Source organism: Microtus oregoni, unplaced genomic scaffold (genome assembly GCF_018167655.1).
Source record: "Microtus oregoni isolate MIOR12 unplaced genomic scaffold, Mior012 000099F_ref0000060, whole genome shotgun sequence".
NCBI lineage: Eukaryota > Metazoa > Chordata > Mammalia > Rodentia > Cricetidae > Microtus > Microtus oregoni.
In genome coordinates this window covers 1151131-1165628 of record NW_024544712.1, presented here as the reverse complement: position 1 = coordinate 1165628, position 14498 = coordinate 1151131, and the positions used below count along the sequence as shown (strand labels likewise).

The window sequence follows — 14498 nt, the reverse complement described above, 5'->3', positions numbered from 1 at the left end:
AGCTCCATACACAGAGGGGCGTCAGTGCATGAAGGGCATCTAACAGTGACTCAGTACCTGTGTGGGCCAGGCACACCTCTTGACAATGTGATTGTCTCTAAACCCTCTTCTCTTTTGTAGGGCTGGGAATGGAACCGAGATCCTTGCATATGCTAAGCAAGCGCTCTACTACTAAACTGTGTTGCCAGGCACTGAGTTCTTAGTTCATCTTCTCAACAACTCCGGGAAATAAGGGTCAGCACTATTTCATGAAGCAAGCAACTAAGGTTTGGAAAGGATGTTGGAGGCAATTTGTCTAGAGTGGTAATTCTCAACTGGAGAGAGTACAGAACAACGTCTGGAGAAGAAGACACTGCCTTCTTTTCTTTTCTTCCCTGAAGAAGATGTTCTCTAAATCTCCCACCCATCTTTCTCTCTTTTGCTTTTCTCTGGAGAATACATTTTTTTTTGGTTGGAGGTTTGCTGTTAGCTTCTAGTAGCTATCCCAGAGTGGTGTTAAAATACTACAGTGCACAAGACAGACCCCTGAAAGAAAGGATTGTCTGCCTCAAAATATTAACAGTGCCAAGACTGAGAAACGCTGCTGTGAAGGAGAGAAGACCAAGGAAGGAACAGGGTTGCTGTTCTCAAATCCCTGGATTACTGTCTCAGAACAGAGGGGGGAATACTTATTGTGTTCCCAAGAAACGGTGAGGAACTTGAGTAGGAGGTGAACCCCATTAGGAGGCAAATTCTAGCCTGGTGTGGCGGTGCCCGTCTTTAATCCTAGCATTCCAGAGGCAGAGGCCAGTGGATTTCTGTGAGTGTGAGGCTAACCTGGTCTACATAGTGCATTCCAGGACAGTTAGAGCTGTACAGTGAGACCCTGTATTAGAAAAACAAAACAAAATAAAAACAAACCCACCCCCTCTCCCCCAAAAGCCCACAACGGATTCTAGCAGTCAGGGCTAAGCCATCTTGAAGAGTGGTTCTTGTCCAGGAAATCCTGAAAATCCCTTCAGATCCACAGAATCCAACAAATCCATCACTAAAAGATGTGGTGTGCCGCTGTACCAGTGACATGCTTGTTTTAATCACTTCCAGCATCAAGACAACAGAAAGGTCCGCAGGGCCGCAGATTCACAACCCTCTACTTCCTACTACCTCCCAGATTATAGGTCTATCATTTCCCCGCAATCCTCACATTGTCTGCCCTGGTGTGGCTGTCACCACAGCAAAATGAAAGAAAATTAGGGCCAGAGAAGGGCTGTGCCTTACTCGAGACCACGCAGATGGCATGCTGCAGCGTTCCAACCACACTCCACATAGCACGGTTGGCACCAGAGCCAACAGCTGTGCTGACTATCTCCCTCCCATTTCCTTCTGCCCAATGCCCATACCACAAGGAGGTCATTGAAGAGGAAAACCTCCCGCTGATGCAGCCCCAGTCTCTGGGGGCGGTTTGGATCTGGCACCTCATAGAGCTGGCAACAGCAAACCAGTCGACGGTGAGGAAGAGACAGGATCTGGATAGATGTGGAAAAATAGTTGTCAGCAAGGCCATCCCAGCAGTTTTAGGCCTCTGGCACCTTAACAAGACAGAATGTACACCTGATACATATCTGTCACCCTGACACAAAGAATATAAACAACGAAGTCCTTTAAGCTTTCCTGCCACCTTGTTTTTGTCCCAATAGCACCCTTTGTCTGAAAAGCTTTTCGTGTCCAGCTTTTTCAAATCACAATTCCAGGCCGGGCGATGGTGGCACACGCCTTTAATCCCAGCACTCGGGAGGCAGAGACAGGCGGATCTCTGTGAGTTCGAGACCAGCCTGGTCTACAGAGTTAGTTCCAGGACAGGCTCCAAAGCCACAGAGAAACCCTGTCTCAAAAAAAAAAAAAAAAAAACAAATCACAATTCCAAAGTTATTTTCCAAGAAGTCTTTCTAACTTCCCTTGCCTTAAAATGGCCTCTCCCTGATTTCTGTTCCTCTAAATTAGACCACGAGGCAGAAGCATTATGTGTCTTTGCCTTGGAACCTCACTAATCTCTGAGTGCCCCTAAAGACAGAAATTGTGTCTGATTCATATCTATGTCTCTAGATTTCAGTAAAAAAATCAAGGATAAGGCATCCATAAATGTTTGTTGGCCAAAATATCTGTTTTTTTTTTAGAAAATATTAGCTTGACTCTTCTTACTTGGGATGGGCAGACAAAACCATAGATGAGAAGAAAATACTTACACAGCACCTACTATGAACTTTGCAATATACTAGATGCATTTACATGGAGAATCTCCCATAATCTGTACCATGATCCCTAAGGAATATAATATCTTCCACTTCATTTTACAGGTAAGGGCAACCTGGGCCTGGAGGGGGGGGGAATAACCTACCACACAACACTGTCCCCTCCCCAGGCACTCACCGGTTTCTTGCCAACAATCATGCGCTCCACAGCCTGCACCTGGGACACATGGTCATCATTGGTCCGCAGTTCACGACCTTGGATGCGCTGGTAGATGCCTACCAGGAGGTCTCTGGGGATGTCTTCACCATTGTCAACCCCTACATGGAAAGTGTAACACAGGAGTATGTCACATCAATATGGAGGGTAGGCAGTAGGGGGATCTCCATAATATCCCACACCCAGCATGAACCGTAGCAAAAACAAAACAACAGAACAAACAAACAAAAAAAAAACCCAGTGAGTATTCTTAGTCTTTTAGCTATGAATGGGACAGGGAAGGTGCCTTTAAACAAAAGAGCCAATTACTTTTTTAGCCAGGGTAGGGATTTTGTCTAAACAACTTATAACACACTGCAATTAAGACAAGCAGGTACTACCTTTTACCTTCCATGGTTTTTGTTTTAAGATTTATTTATTGTTTTTTATGTATATGAGTGTTTTGTCTGTACGCATGCTTGTGTACCATGTTGGCCTGCTGTCTTCAGAGGTCAAAGGTGGGTATTGGATCCCCTGGAACTGCAGTTACAGACAGTTGTAAGCCACCATGTGGGTACTGGGAATTGCACTCGGGTCCTCTGAAAGAGCAGTCAGTACTTTTAACTGCTGAGCCATCACTCCAGCCATCCCCCACTCCCACCCTCCTCCTATCTGCCTCTACTTCCTAAGTGCTACGATTAAGTACGCTCTTAACTGGGACTATTACTTGAAAATAATATTCAGAGTTAGTAAGAATCTGAGGAATTTGGAGTGTACACTAATATAACAGTTTCAGAAACTAATCTAGCAAGAGCCTAAATATTCAAACCTATCAATTCTTTTCCAAAGAATCTATCCTAAGGAATTATTCAGAAATATATGTGAGATTGATGTTAAAGAATGTTCACCGAGTGCTATTTGTGGAGAAATTCAGAAACAGCTTAATTTCTAACAATAGAGAAATAGCTAAGTAAATAATAGTTTATCTATAAACTTGATGTTTACCAAAATATTTCAATAATATGAGACAATCCCTGTAGCAAGTTAAGTAAAAAGAGTAAGATAATAAACTACATGAGGAGCCAGGTGGTGGTAGTGCGCGCCTTTAATCTCAGCACTCGGAAGGCAGAGGATCTCTTGTGAGTTCGAGGCCAGCCTGGTCTACAAGAGCTAGTTCCAGGGCAGGCAACAAAGTGACACAGAGAAACTCTGTCTCTAAAACCCCCCCAAAAAAATTAAAAATAAAATAAACTACATGAGGACCAGAGAGATGACTGAGCAGGTAGGGATGCCTGCTGCTAAGTCTCATGGTTTGAGTTCCATCCCCAGAAGCCACATGGTGGAAGAAGAGAACAAACTCCTGAAAGCTGTCCTCTGACCTCCACATGAATACTGTGACATGTGTATACCCACATGTAACACACACACACACACAGACACACACACACACACCAATAAACAAATAAATGTAAGGAGAAAATAATTTTGGCAGTGGTGAGCACTAAACCCAGGGAGGGGCCTCATGAATATTAAGTACTGTTGCTGAAATATAGCCTCATGCCCCACATTCCTAAAATAGACATGTATTGCTTTCATTTGTTTGTTTGCTTATTTATTCAATAATTGGAGGAAATACATGGTTACACACACACCCACCCACATCATCCCTCCATATCCATGGGAGATTTGTCCCAAGATCTTCCATCAATTCCCAAATCCAAGGATGCTCATGTTTCATATATAAAATAGGACAGTCAAGTATGGTTGCTAAGTGGTAAGGTGTTAATTGATCTTGTTAAAATGGAGTGGTATTTTCATATAACCTATGTACATTCTCTTGTTAGTTTAAATAATTTGTATGTTACTTCAATATTTACTGCAATGCTAATGCTATGTAAACAGTGGTTTTACTGTATTATTTGGGGATAATGATAAGAAAAAGTTTATACATGTTCAGTACAGACACAAGTTTTTTTTCTAGATGTTCTCAGTCTACAGTTGGTTGAATTCATGGATGAAGAACCCACAGGTATGGAAGACTGACTGTATACATGGTGAGCATATGTATATGGTTGAATGAATAATGGCAAGATTATGGGAAACAGCTCTGGGTGCCCTCAAATCTAACTTGCTCTTCCTAAGTCCACTGTCTTTCTCCACTCTTGACTGTGTGCTGAGTGAAACCTTTTCACTCTTCTCTTTAAAGCTTCTGCTAGGAAAAAATGACTTCTTGTTTGGGAAATACCATACTTCTTCCTTGCACAAGTGCTAAAAGTACATTCTTCTCCCCACTGTTTTTTTTTATCTTAGCTGCCAGACAGCTTTAAAGCCTCCAGCAACATAAATTATGACAGTCAGCAACTTTGTCTTGCTCTCCCCATCTCTATTTCCCTCCTTTCATTGCTTTTGAAATAATCATAGTATCTGTGCCATTTTAGTAGGCTGCTCTTTGGTGAGAGCTAGGGCTTGACATCGTTACAATAAACCAAAAGCACAGATCAAAGTGGCATCATTTATCTGGCATTGGAAGACCTCAGAGACGGGATCCGCCTGACCTTCCCAAGTGTTCGTCTAGCCCATCTCAGTTGATCTCTAAACAACCTCACATTTTCTTCCGTCTGGGCCTTTGTTGTCTTCTCTGCCAGGTAAGCCCTCCTCTATTTTTAGTCTGTCATTTCAAGGCTCACCTTAAAATACAACTCCTCTGGGAAGTCAGTAGGAGGTAAGAGCTCCTTCCTTTGAATTCTGGTTGTCTTTTTGGCCTCTTTGACATCACTGTTCACTTTCTGTCTCATCGTGGTTATCTAGGCACTACATGGCAGTTTCTCCCTCACGATGGAAGAGCTCTCAGAACAGAGCCTATAGCAGACTCCCCTCCATTGTCCTTGGTACTCATTTTACTAGGTACTCATTAAACATCCAGTAAGTGTCAGCTGGCTGACCAACTGGATGAATGAATGAATAAATTAATGGAGGTAAAGGTATCTAAATGAGTCTTTATGGGTGTAAGTAGGAAAGACAAGGAGAGCGCTAATAAGGGTGAAGGACGTGAGTGAATAAAATAGTTTAATAAGAGTCAGGCTATCTGTATTTCTTTGTTTTCTGAGACAGAGTCATATTCTACAACCTGAGTCAATACCTAGGAAATAGCTGCTCGGAGAGTGGGTTTGTCTTTGCAGTTCTTGCACATGCTAGGTAAGCACTCAGTACTGAGCTACCCACACAGCCTGGCAAGTAACTGTTGGAGTGAATTGCTAAGTGAACAGCCTGGGGACATCCAGCCATGAGATAAAGTGACAAAGGCTAATTTACAATGACATCTGGGATCTCTCACCACACTCCCATCCCCACCCTAATTTCTTTTCTCTGGTGGCGGACAAGAAAAGTAAATGGGAAATTCTGCTCACCTCTCAGGTTCTTAATGAAGTCATCCAGTTTCATCTTGCGTTCAGCCTTGACGCTGGAGCTGTACATGTCGGTATTGAGGAGGATGATGGCAAAAGCAAGGATGAAGATGGTGTCTGGGTTCCGGAACTGGCGTACAAGGGCAGGGTTACAGACACAGTACCGCTGGCTGTGAGACAACAAGGGTCAAGTCTAGATGCAGGTGCCAGCAATCTCCACCTGCCCACAATTTGCCCAAGTTGCCATCATAATCCCTTTCCTTCAAGAAACACTCCCTTAGTACTTGAAGTCTGTCCTCTTCCATTTTCCCCAATAGTACCATGAAAAACCATAATCACTAACTTCTTGGAACTTTTCCAGGAGACTTAATGTACATTGTCCCATGCAGTTGATCACACCACTGCATGAATGCTAGTGCCCCATTTCTTTGGCTATGTAGCAATGGAGGTTGAACCTTGGGCCTTGAGCATGCTAAGCATTTGCTCTATCACTAAACCACACCTCCAACTCCCAAGCAGTCCTGTTTTACACAGGATATAATGAAGGTTCAGAGTGGTGAGGTAACTCAGCCAGGCAATAGAGCCAGTGAGTGGTAAAGCTGGGATGAAACAGATCATCTGTCAAAGCAAATCTTTCGCCCATAATGGAAAATGAGTTCTCAGCAATTCCTCCGTCTCCCCTGTAAATGCTCCAAAGCAGTGGAGCAAGATTTAGACCCAGCTCAGTTTGATCTTCAAAGCATTTAGGGCTGAGTATAGATACCACGACTTTAGAAACATGCAAGTTCAAATCCTGGTTCAGCTAACTTACTCTAATGTCCCTAAACTTGAGATTTGTCATCTACAAAACAGAAATACCAATAGAAGAATCTACCTCATAGAATGGTAGCCCCTCCCCCCCTTTTTTTTCAGTACAGGACACAGAAACCAAAGACTCATAGCCATGCAACAGGCAAATGCTCGATCACTGATCTACACACCCAGATCCACGAATGTTACCATTTACTACTGATGTTGCACTTATTAATGTGCCTGTATCTCAATTGCTAGAGCTAGATACTTTAATATATATCAGAGCTATATTCACTATCTCCAAACCTTACAAATGCCTCTCAAGATGAGATTTATCATTTCTGGATTTTTGCTTATTTGGTTAGTTTTTGTTTTGGTTTGCTTCTTTGAGATAGGGTTTTTCTATGTATCCCTGGCTGTCCTGAAACTCACTCTGTAGACCAGGCTGGCCTTGAACTCAGAGATCCTCCTGTCTCTTCCCTCTCCACACCTGACCTTCATTTCTGTTTAGTGGAAGAAAATTAAAATGCAGAGAAGCATCTTGTGGAAATAGGGCCCCAAAGAAGAAAAGGGCAGCTTCAGGAGTGGGAAGCAGGCACACCTGAAAGCTTCAATGAGTCGCTCCACTTTCTGGGCCTCACCCTGAACTCGAATATGGGATTGGAACTTCCTGAGTGCATCATCCAGATCCATAGAGGAGAAGTCCATCTCGTCCACCACACAGCTGAAAAGTAAAGAGTCAGGGTGGGTGGTGGCACTCTTCATTTCTCTACGTAAACCACTGGCCCACCCACTTGCATAAGCAGCCCCGCACTCCCACTGACATGCTTCCAAACTCTGGACTGAGTGAAGCTGAAGTAAGAAAACTGAAGGCACATGGTCACTTAGAGTGCTTTCCATTAGTCTATTCGTTTCTGTGATGGGAAACTGAGGCCCAAAGCAAACTATTAGGTGAGTACGCCCTGTGGAGAGCCACTCTTAGAAGACTTTAGGAATAGGGTCAAGAGAGAGAAGACCCTTTAGGAGCAGAGGGGTATGGAAACAGGAAAATCTAGTCATCTTGTTTTAAAAAGTTTATCTGAGCAAAAAAGACAGACTGCCCCCTTTCTCCCTCCTGCCTTCCTTTTCCAGGAATCCCTAGCCTGCCTGCCCCATGTTGGGGTCCTCACTCCAACACATCTCTGTTGAACTGCTTCTGCCGGTTCCCCAGGAATTCCCCTATCATCTGCCGGCTCAGGCCTTTCCGCTCCAGGATGAAGTGAGCCACCCCCACAGGAGTGTCTGACAGGAAACCTCGCTCAATCAAATACTGGATACCCTTCTCTGGCTTCCTGCAAAAAGAGAAGAGGTAGGTCAGATAGTTGTTCCTCTAGAACTGCACCTGGTCCCATTTCTAGAACTAAGCAAGGCTTCAGAGAGCCAAGGGTCTATAATGTGGTCCAGCTCCTCTCGGGTACAGATAAAAACATCACAACATAAGAGTAAACTACTTTCCATCTCACAGAGATTCAAAATTCCAAGGTATCCATCCATCCTCACACCACTTTCCTCTTTTACTGGAGGCATACCACAGGTGGAGGAAAAGAAGCATCGAAATGAGAGCCTACTTTCGTCAGGATCATCCCAGCAACCGTCAGACTGTCTTGAGAAAAGGCCTGAGCTCTAGACCAAGACTGCTTCTCAGAACCCTCAGGACAGGGAAGAAGTGACGAGGTTACTTGTTCCGTGTCCTACATCCTACCCAGCCTCTGAGGCTTTTTCTACTGATGAGGTGCCTCCAATGTTTACAGAGACTGGGACCAAAACATCTGGGTTGGAATTATCCCACATGCAGAACCTGAATGTCTTTGGACTCCCATGAAACCAAAAATTGGAAGTTTGGACTTTGATGTCCCGGAGTTTCTGAATAATCACTTTCTGCATGACTTTGGACAGCCTCTTTTATTTCTCCAGGTCTCACTTCCTTATCTCTAAAATAAGAACACTCCTACCAGCCTTGCTGAGTTATTGTGAAAATTAAACATAGGTGGCAGTGTTTAACAGACTATAAAGATGAGAGGTATTACATCAAATGCCTTCCATTATATCTAATGTTGTCTAATTACATATTATGTTTTCTAATTATTTTCCAATCAAATGCCACACTCTTACCCCCATTCCTCAGCACCTGGCAGAGGACCAGGCACTCAGAAAGAGCTTAGTCACTGTTAGTCATTCCAGCCTGCTGCCAAATACACAACCCTACTTACAGAAAGATGAGAAAACCTGAAGCCCAAAAAAGGACCACAGGTTACCTAAGGCTAGACAGTGAGTGAACAGGCAGATTAGGGGTCTTAGTCTGGGGTTCTTTATATTCTAGATGGCCTCCCCTCTGGAAGGGGGATATAGGGATGATAACACCTGGAAGTCATTTTGGGGAAACATCTTGCCATCTTGCTCAAGATCATACAAACAGATACTGAAAGCACAGGACCCGAACATAGGCATGTGTGTGTGTGTGGGGGGGGGGGGTGTCTCTCTATTCGGTAACCTTGTTTTTCCCCCTTGGTTTCTTAGTTTGGTTAATTGTCTTTTGAGACAGGGTTTACTCTGTAGCCTAAACTGGCCTGGTGCTCCCAACAGAGACTAGGCTGTCTTCTAACTTACGGCAACCCCTTTGACTAAAGTCTACTGAGTGCTAAGATTTCCAGGCAACAGCTACTGTTCCCTTCTGCCAACCTTCTACTAGTCCTCATCCCTGGGCATCTGGGGAGAAATACCATTTCACCAGATGATAGGCTGGCATAACCAAGGTCACTGCTTGGAGCTAGGTCCTCAAACAAGGTGCCTAGACAGGATGGGAAGAGGCAAGGAGGCTAGAACTGAGAGCACATACTTATTGAAGAGGTTGAGGCCAATTCTGTAATGCCGCCTCTGTACCACATCATTGTTGAAGGCTGGCGAGTCCCAGCTGTGCCTTGTTTCCCTCTGGTAGGTCTGCTTGCACAGGCCACTGGCTGGAGGTTCCCTCAGGCTATCCCGGGACGAGGAGCCAGAGCTGCAGTTGATGGTCTCATTGGAGTTGCTGGAGCTCTCGAGGCTCTCATTGTCTCCACCGTCAGAGTTCTCACCTGCTGCCTCACACTTCCCCAACCTCCGACCCCCAGCCACACCACTGGGCCCAGTGCCACTATTGGGGGCTGGCGGCAGGGGCCCTGGTGGGGCTGGAGCTGGACCCTCAGGGGCAGGGTAGTGGCGGTGTGGGATTGGGGCCCTGCCTGGTGGCCCCTTATGCTTCAGGGTCCCATGGGGGCTGCAGCCATCAGCCTCATACACCAGCTGGCGGTGGACAGAGCCGCGATCTGAGCGGTCACTCAGGTCTACAGAACTGTCACTGGGAGGCTCAATGGTAAGGAGGGGAAGGTGTGCGGCCCGGAGCCGGAAATCCCGGCACTCCAAGCACCCAGGAGCCCTGCGAGTGCCTTCCTCACGGCTACCATCTTCCCGGGTCCCTGGTGGCATCGGTGGAGGAACTGGTGGGAGGGGAGCTGGTGCCCAGAACTCAGGGCGGCTCTGGGGTGGGGGCTCTGTGCTGGGCAGTCGCTCAGGTGATGGAGGAGGAACTGGGTCATCCAAGTAGAGGGGAAGGTCACTGAAGGAGGTGGCTGAGCTGTCCTCTTGATGTTCCTTTGGTTCCCGCTTTTCCATCTGGGTTGACCCTTGCTCCTCAGACATAGGCCCTGATGGGTGGCAGTTCAGGGCCTCATCGATGGATTCAGCCAGAGATTTAACCTGCACACAGTGAAAGGTGAAGAGGGAAAGGGAGGAAAGATAAAGGGAGGAATGGTACAAGGATCAGAGGAGAGAAGAAGAAAAGGAAAGGCATGGAAAGCTCCCTGGTGTGTCAGCTAAGAACACAGGTGCTTGGGTCCCCCCTTCCCCGCCCACAGGCTCTTTATTTTAAACTTTTAAAATATTTATTTATTTATTTATTTTGTGTGTATGTGTGTTTTGCCTGCATGTATGTCTGTATACCACATGTGTGCCTGGTGCCAGTGGAGACCAGAAAAGGGTATCAAATTCCCTGAAACTGGAGTTATACAGGGTCACGAATGACCATGTGGTGCTGGGAATCAAACCTGCCACCTCTCCAGCCACTTATTATTATTTCATATGTATGTATATTTTTATTGAAAATAAATTTATCTTCACACAATACATCTGATCACAGTTTCCCCTCACCAACTCCTCCCAGATCCTCCCTACCCACCCAACTCCATGCCTTCTTTCTCTCTTTAGAAAACCAAAAAACAAACAAACCAGAAAAATAATTTAAAAAAACAAAGAAAAAGCACAAGAAACACACACATGCCCAATCAAAGCCCATAAAAACACAAAATCAGAAACCATAATATACAAGCAAAAGACCAGTTAGACAAAAAAAAAAAGACCAAACAGAGCAATATGAGACAAGAAGTCTACAAAAATACTGTTGTGTTCATTGTGTGTTGTCCATCCCTTTATTTTGCAAAGAAACCCATAGGTTCTTAATAATTTACAAAATAACTCCCAGGAAGTCACTGTGAGTTCACAGGGCTAGGACTAACAATGACAAGATGCCTTTTTGGACACTTCAGTATGTCAATCTCATGTCAACCCAAGTTAAATACTACCTTCCCACTATTCAAGCCACACTCTTACCTCTGTCAATACCATCTCAACTCCCATGCAGGGAAAGCCCCAAATCTCAGCTTCCTCCCAGGGCTCTCTGTGTCAATATCTCTTAGGAAATCCACAATATTTACTCTTGAGAATCTGAACTACACCTAGTAACTCTTCCTCCCTGTACACCTAGCTTCCAAACTGGCCCCTAATAACCTCTTTCTCCTGGCATTCATAATCTTAGATACCACACTGCCCCCCAATTGGTCTGTGTGGCTCACAATAGACGTATGATATTTCTATAAGGAGACTGTCGAATATTACAAATTCTGTCTTGCATGTTCCCTTTGACTTGTTCTCCTTCAGACTCCTCGCCCAAGGGAAGCCACACTGTGAACAGTCCTAAGGGAGAGGAACTGCCAGCAAAGGAGTTACCCTGCCAGCCCCAGTCCAGTCTTCTGAGACTGTGTCCTACACAGCTTGAGAGCAGCCTCCAGAGAGACCCCGAAGCAAATCATCAAGCCACGCCCCTCACAGTTTCCTGGCCCTCAGAAACTGCATAATAAATGTTTCTTGGTGTGTGTGTGTATGTGTGTGTGTGTACACATCTGTAATTATAGCAGTCCGTGTGTATGTGTATGTGTCTGTATGTTACACACCTGTAATTATAGCACTCCAGAGGCTAAGCCAGGAGGACCTCAAGTTTGAGGCCAACATAGGCTATTCAATGTGACTCTATTCAGGTCAATTCTAATGTCAGTTTTTTAAAATTTGTTTAAAAATGTATTATGACTGTGTCTGTGATTATATGGGTGTGGGCATGTAAGCCACAGCATGTATGTAAAGGTCAGAGGACAGCTTTGTGGCACTGGTCCCTCTTTCTACCTTACATAGGCTCCAGGGATTGAATTCTAGTCAACAGGTTTGCACAGAAAACTCACTGGCCCCTAAGGTCACTTTAGAGTTACTAAATTTTGGGGTAGTTCACTGTACAGAAATAGGTAAGTAATACATTTTCCCCACCCCTGATGTAGACAGCATGGAGTGCTAGGATTAGGCCTGGTTCTTCTGCATCTTCCATCAGGTGGTATTCTCCTGTTCTCTATTCTCCCCTTGAGGAATAGGTGCAAGCTGAGTTTCTATTTTAGATCAGCTACTGCTTGACACAGAAAAGGTGCTTAATTATCATAGAAATGAATGGGAGGGTGATACAGCTCTTCCCTTCATGCCTCTTTCCATCCCTCCATCTGTTCGCTAGCCTCAGAGAAACATGCATAGGCCAATGATAGGGTCAGATAACAGAGTTTAGGTCACAGGGATTTCTTTTATAAAGCTTCATTCACTCAACAATTTCAACCAAGCACCTCCTCAGTTTTAGGAGAAAAAAAACAACTTAGCAGTTACCACATGCCAGGTGCTTTCCCTGTGGTACCTGGTTGAGATGCATTTTTCACCATAGCTCTAAAACAGCACTAAAAAGAAAGCTTTATCTCCTTTTTGTTGCTCAGAAGGTCATACAGCTGGGAATTGGCACAACTGGGATTTTCTCCCGGGAAGCCATGCTAAAATATCCTCAGCTTAGAACGACCTCCCATTCCACTCACTGCCATGCCCATTCCTAGCTCCATGGTTTTTGCTGATGCAATCAATACCTGAGCAAACAATGCCCCCTTCAACATCTCTAAGTAGCTACATCTTTTCAGTCCTGTCAGGCCTAGTTACAATGCTGTTTTCTCCAAGAAACTTCTCTGGGTCTCCCAGAATCCCTTCTGGTTCTGAACACATTCTGTTTTGGAGATGACCATGCACCTATATGTCTTCTACTGTCTACCAGACTGGAAGATCCTGGAAAACATGGACCGGAGTTCAAGTCTCAGCCTAGTGTCCTCTACCTCACAGATCTGTTGTGAAGTATACAGAGTACCTGGCATCGAGCAGGTACTATCTGTCAGTAAACCCTTTATTTGCTATTATATCGAATTTCAAACAGTGGGAACCTTTTGTTTTCTTATTTGTTCTATATACTCATTTTTATTGCTTTATTGCACTTAAGGTGTGTGTGTGTGTGCACACGTACATGCACATGTGCATACGTGCAGGTGAGAGGAAAACGTTCAAGAATCATTTCTTAGGGCTGAAGAGAGCACTGGCTCATCTGTTGTTACTTTTCTAGCCCAAAGTTTCAAAGTCCTTCCACAATCCTCCCGAAAATATGGTCACATTTGTCACAGCAATATCCAATGAACCTTGTACCAATTTCTATTTTAGTTAGGGTTTCTATTGCTGTGATAAAACTATGAGCAAAAGCAACTTGTGGAGGAAAGGGTTTATTTCATTTTACATTGTGTCCATCATCCATGGAAGTCAGACCAGAAACTCGAGGCAGGAGCTAATGTAAAAGCCACGGAGGAGTGCTGCTTACTGGCTTGCTCCCCATGACTGGCTCAGATTTCTTTCTTTCTTCTTTCTTTCTTTCTTTCTCTCTTTCTTTCTTTCGTTCATTTGTTTGGTTTGGTTTAGTTTTTCAAGACAGGGTATCTCTGTATAGCCCTGGCTGTACTGGAACTCACTCTGTAGATCAGGCTGGCCTTGAACTCGGAGTTCCGCCTGCCTCTGCCTCCTGAGTGCTGGGACTAAAGGCATGCGCCACCACCTCCTGGCTCAACCTGCTTTTTTATAGTATCCAGGACCACCAGCCCAGGGGTGGCACAGCCTACTGTTAGCTGGGCCCTCCAATACCACTCATCAATCAAGGAAATGCCTCACTGGACGACGGTGCCATGGTGGTCCCACGGACCAATCTGATATGGGCATCTTCTCAACTAAGGTTTCGTCTTCTGAAATGACTCTGTCAAGTTGATATAAAACTAGCAGCACAACAGTTAAGAGCACTCATTAGTCTTTTACAGGACCCAAGTTCAGTTCCCAGTACCCATGGGTGGGTGGCTCACTATCATTCATAATTCCAGTTTCATGGGATCAGACACCCTCTTTTGAATGCGACAGGTATCAGGTGTGCACATGGTACACATACATACATGTAGGCAAAACACCCAAACATATAAAAGAAAATAAATAAATCTTTTTATAAATCTGTTTTTATGGACTGGAGAAATGGCTCAGTGATTGAGAATATATACCTGCTCTTGCAGAAGACTGGAATTTGGTTCCCAGTACCCATGCCAGATACCTCATAACCGTCTTTAACTCTAGCTCCAGGGAACCTGACATTCTTTG

The 14498-nt window shown here is 44.7% G+C and overlaps 1 protein-coding gene across 1 annotated transcript in view; it reads right to left on the bottom strand.

Annotated features, from left to right (window-relative positions):
- Positions 1-14498, bottom strand: part of LOC121443079 (IQ motif and SEC7 domain-containing protein 2-like) — an 84087-nt gene that overhangs the window by 6085 nt on the left and 63504 nt on the right. The window contains 6 exon segments of the mRNA XM_041644762.1: positions 1380-1505; positions 2407-2546; positions 5832-5998; positions 7222-7344; positions 7790-7951; positions 9496-10391. Of these exon segments, the coding sequence (XP_041500696.1) occupies positions 1380-1505; positions 2407-2546; positions 5832-5998; positions 7222-7344; positions 7790-7951; positions 9496-10391 (1614 nt within the window).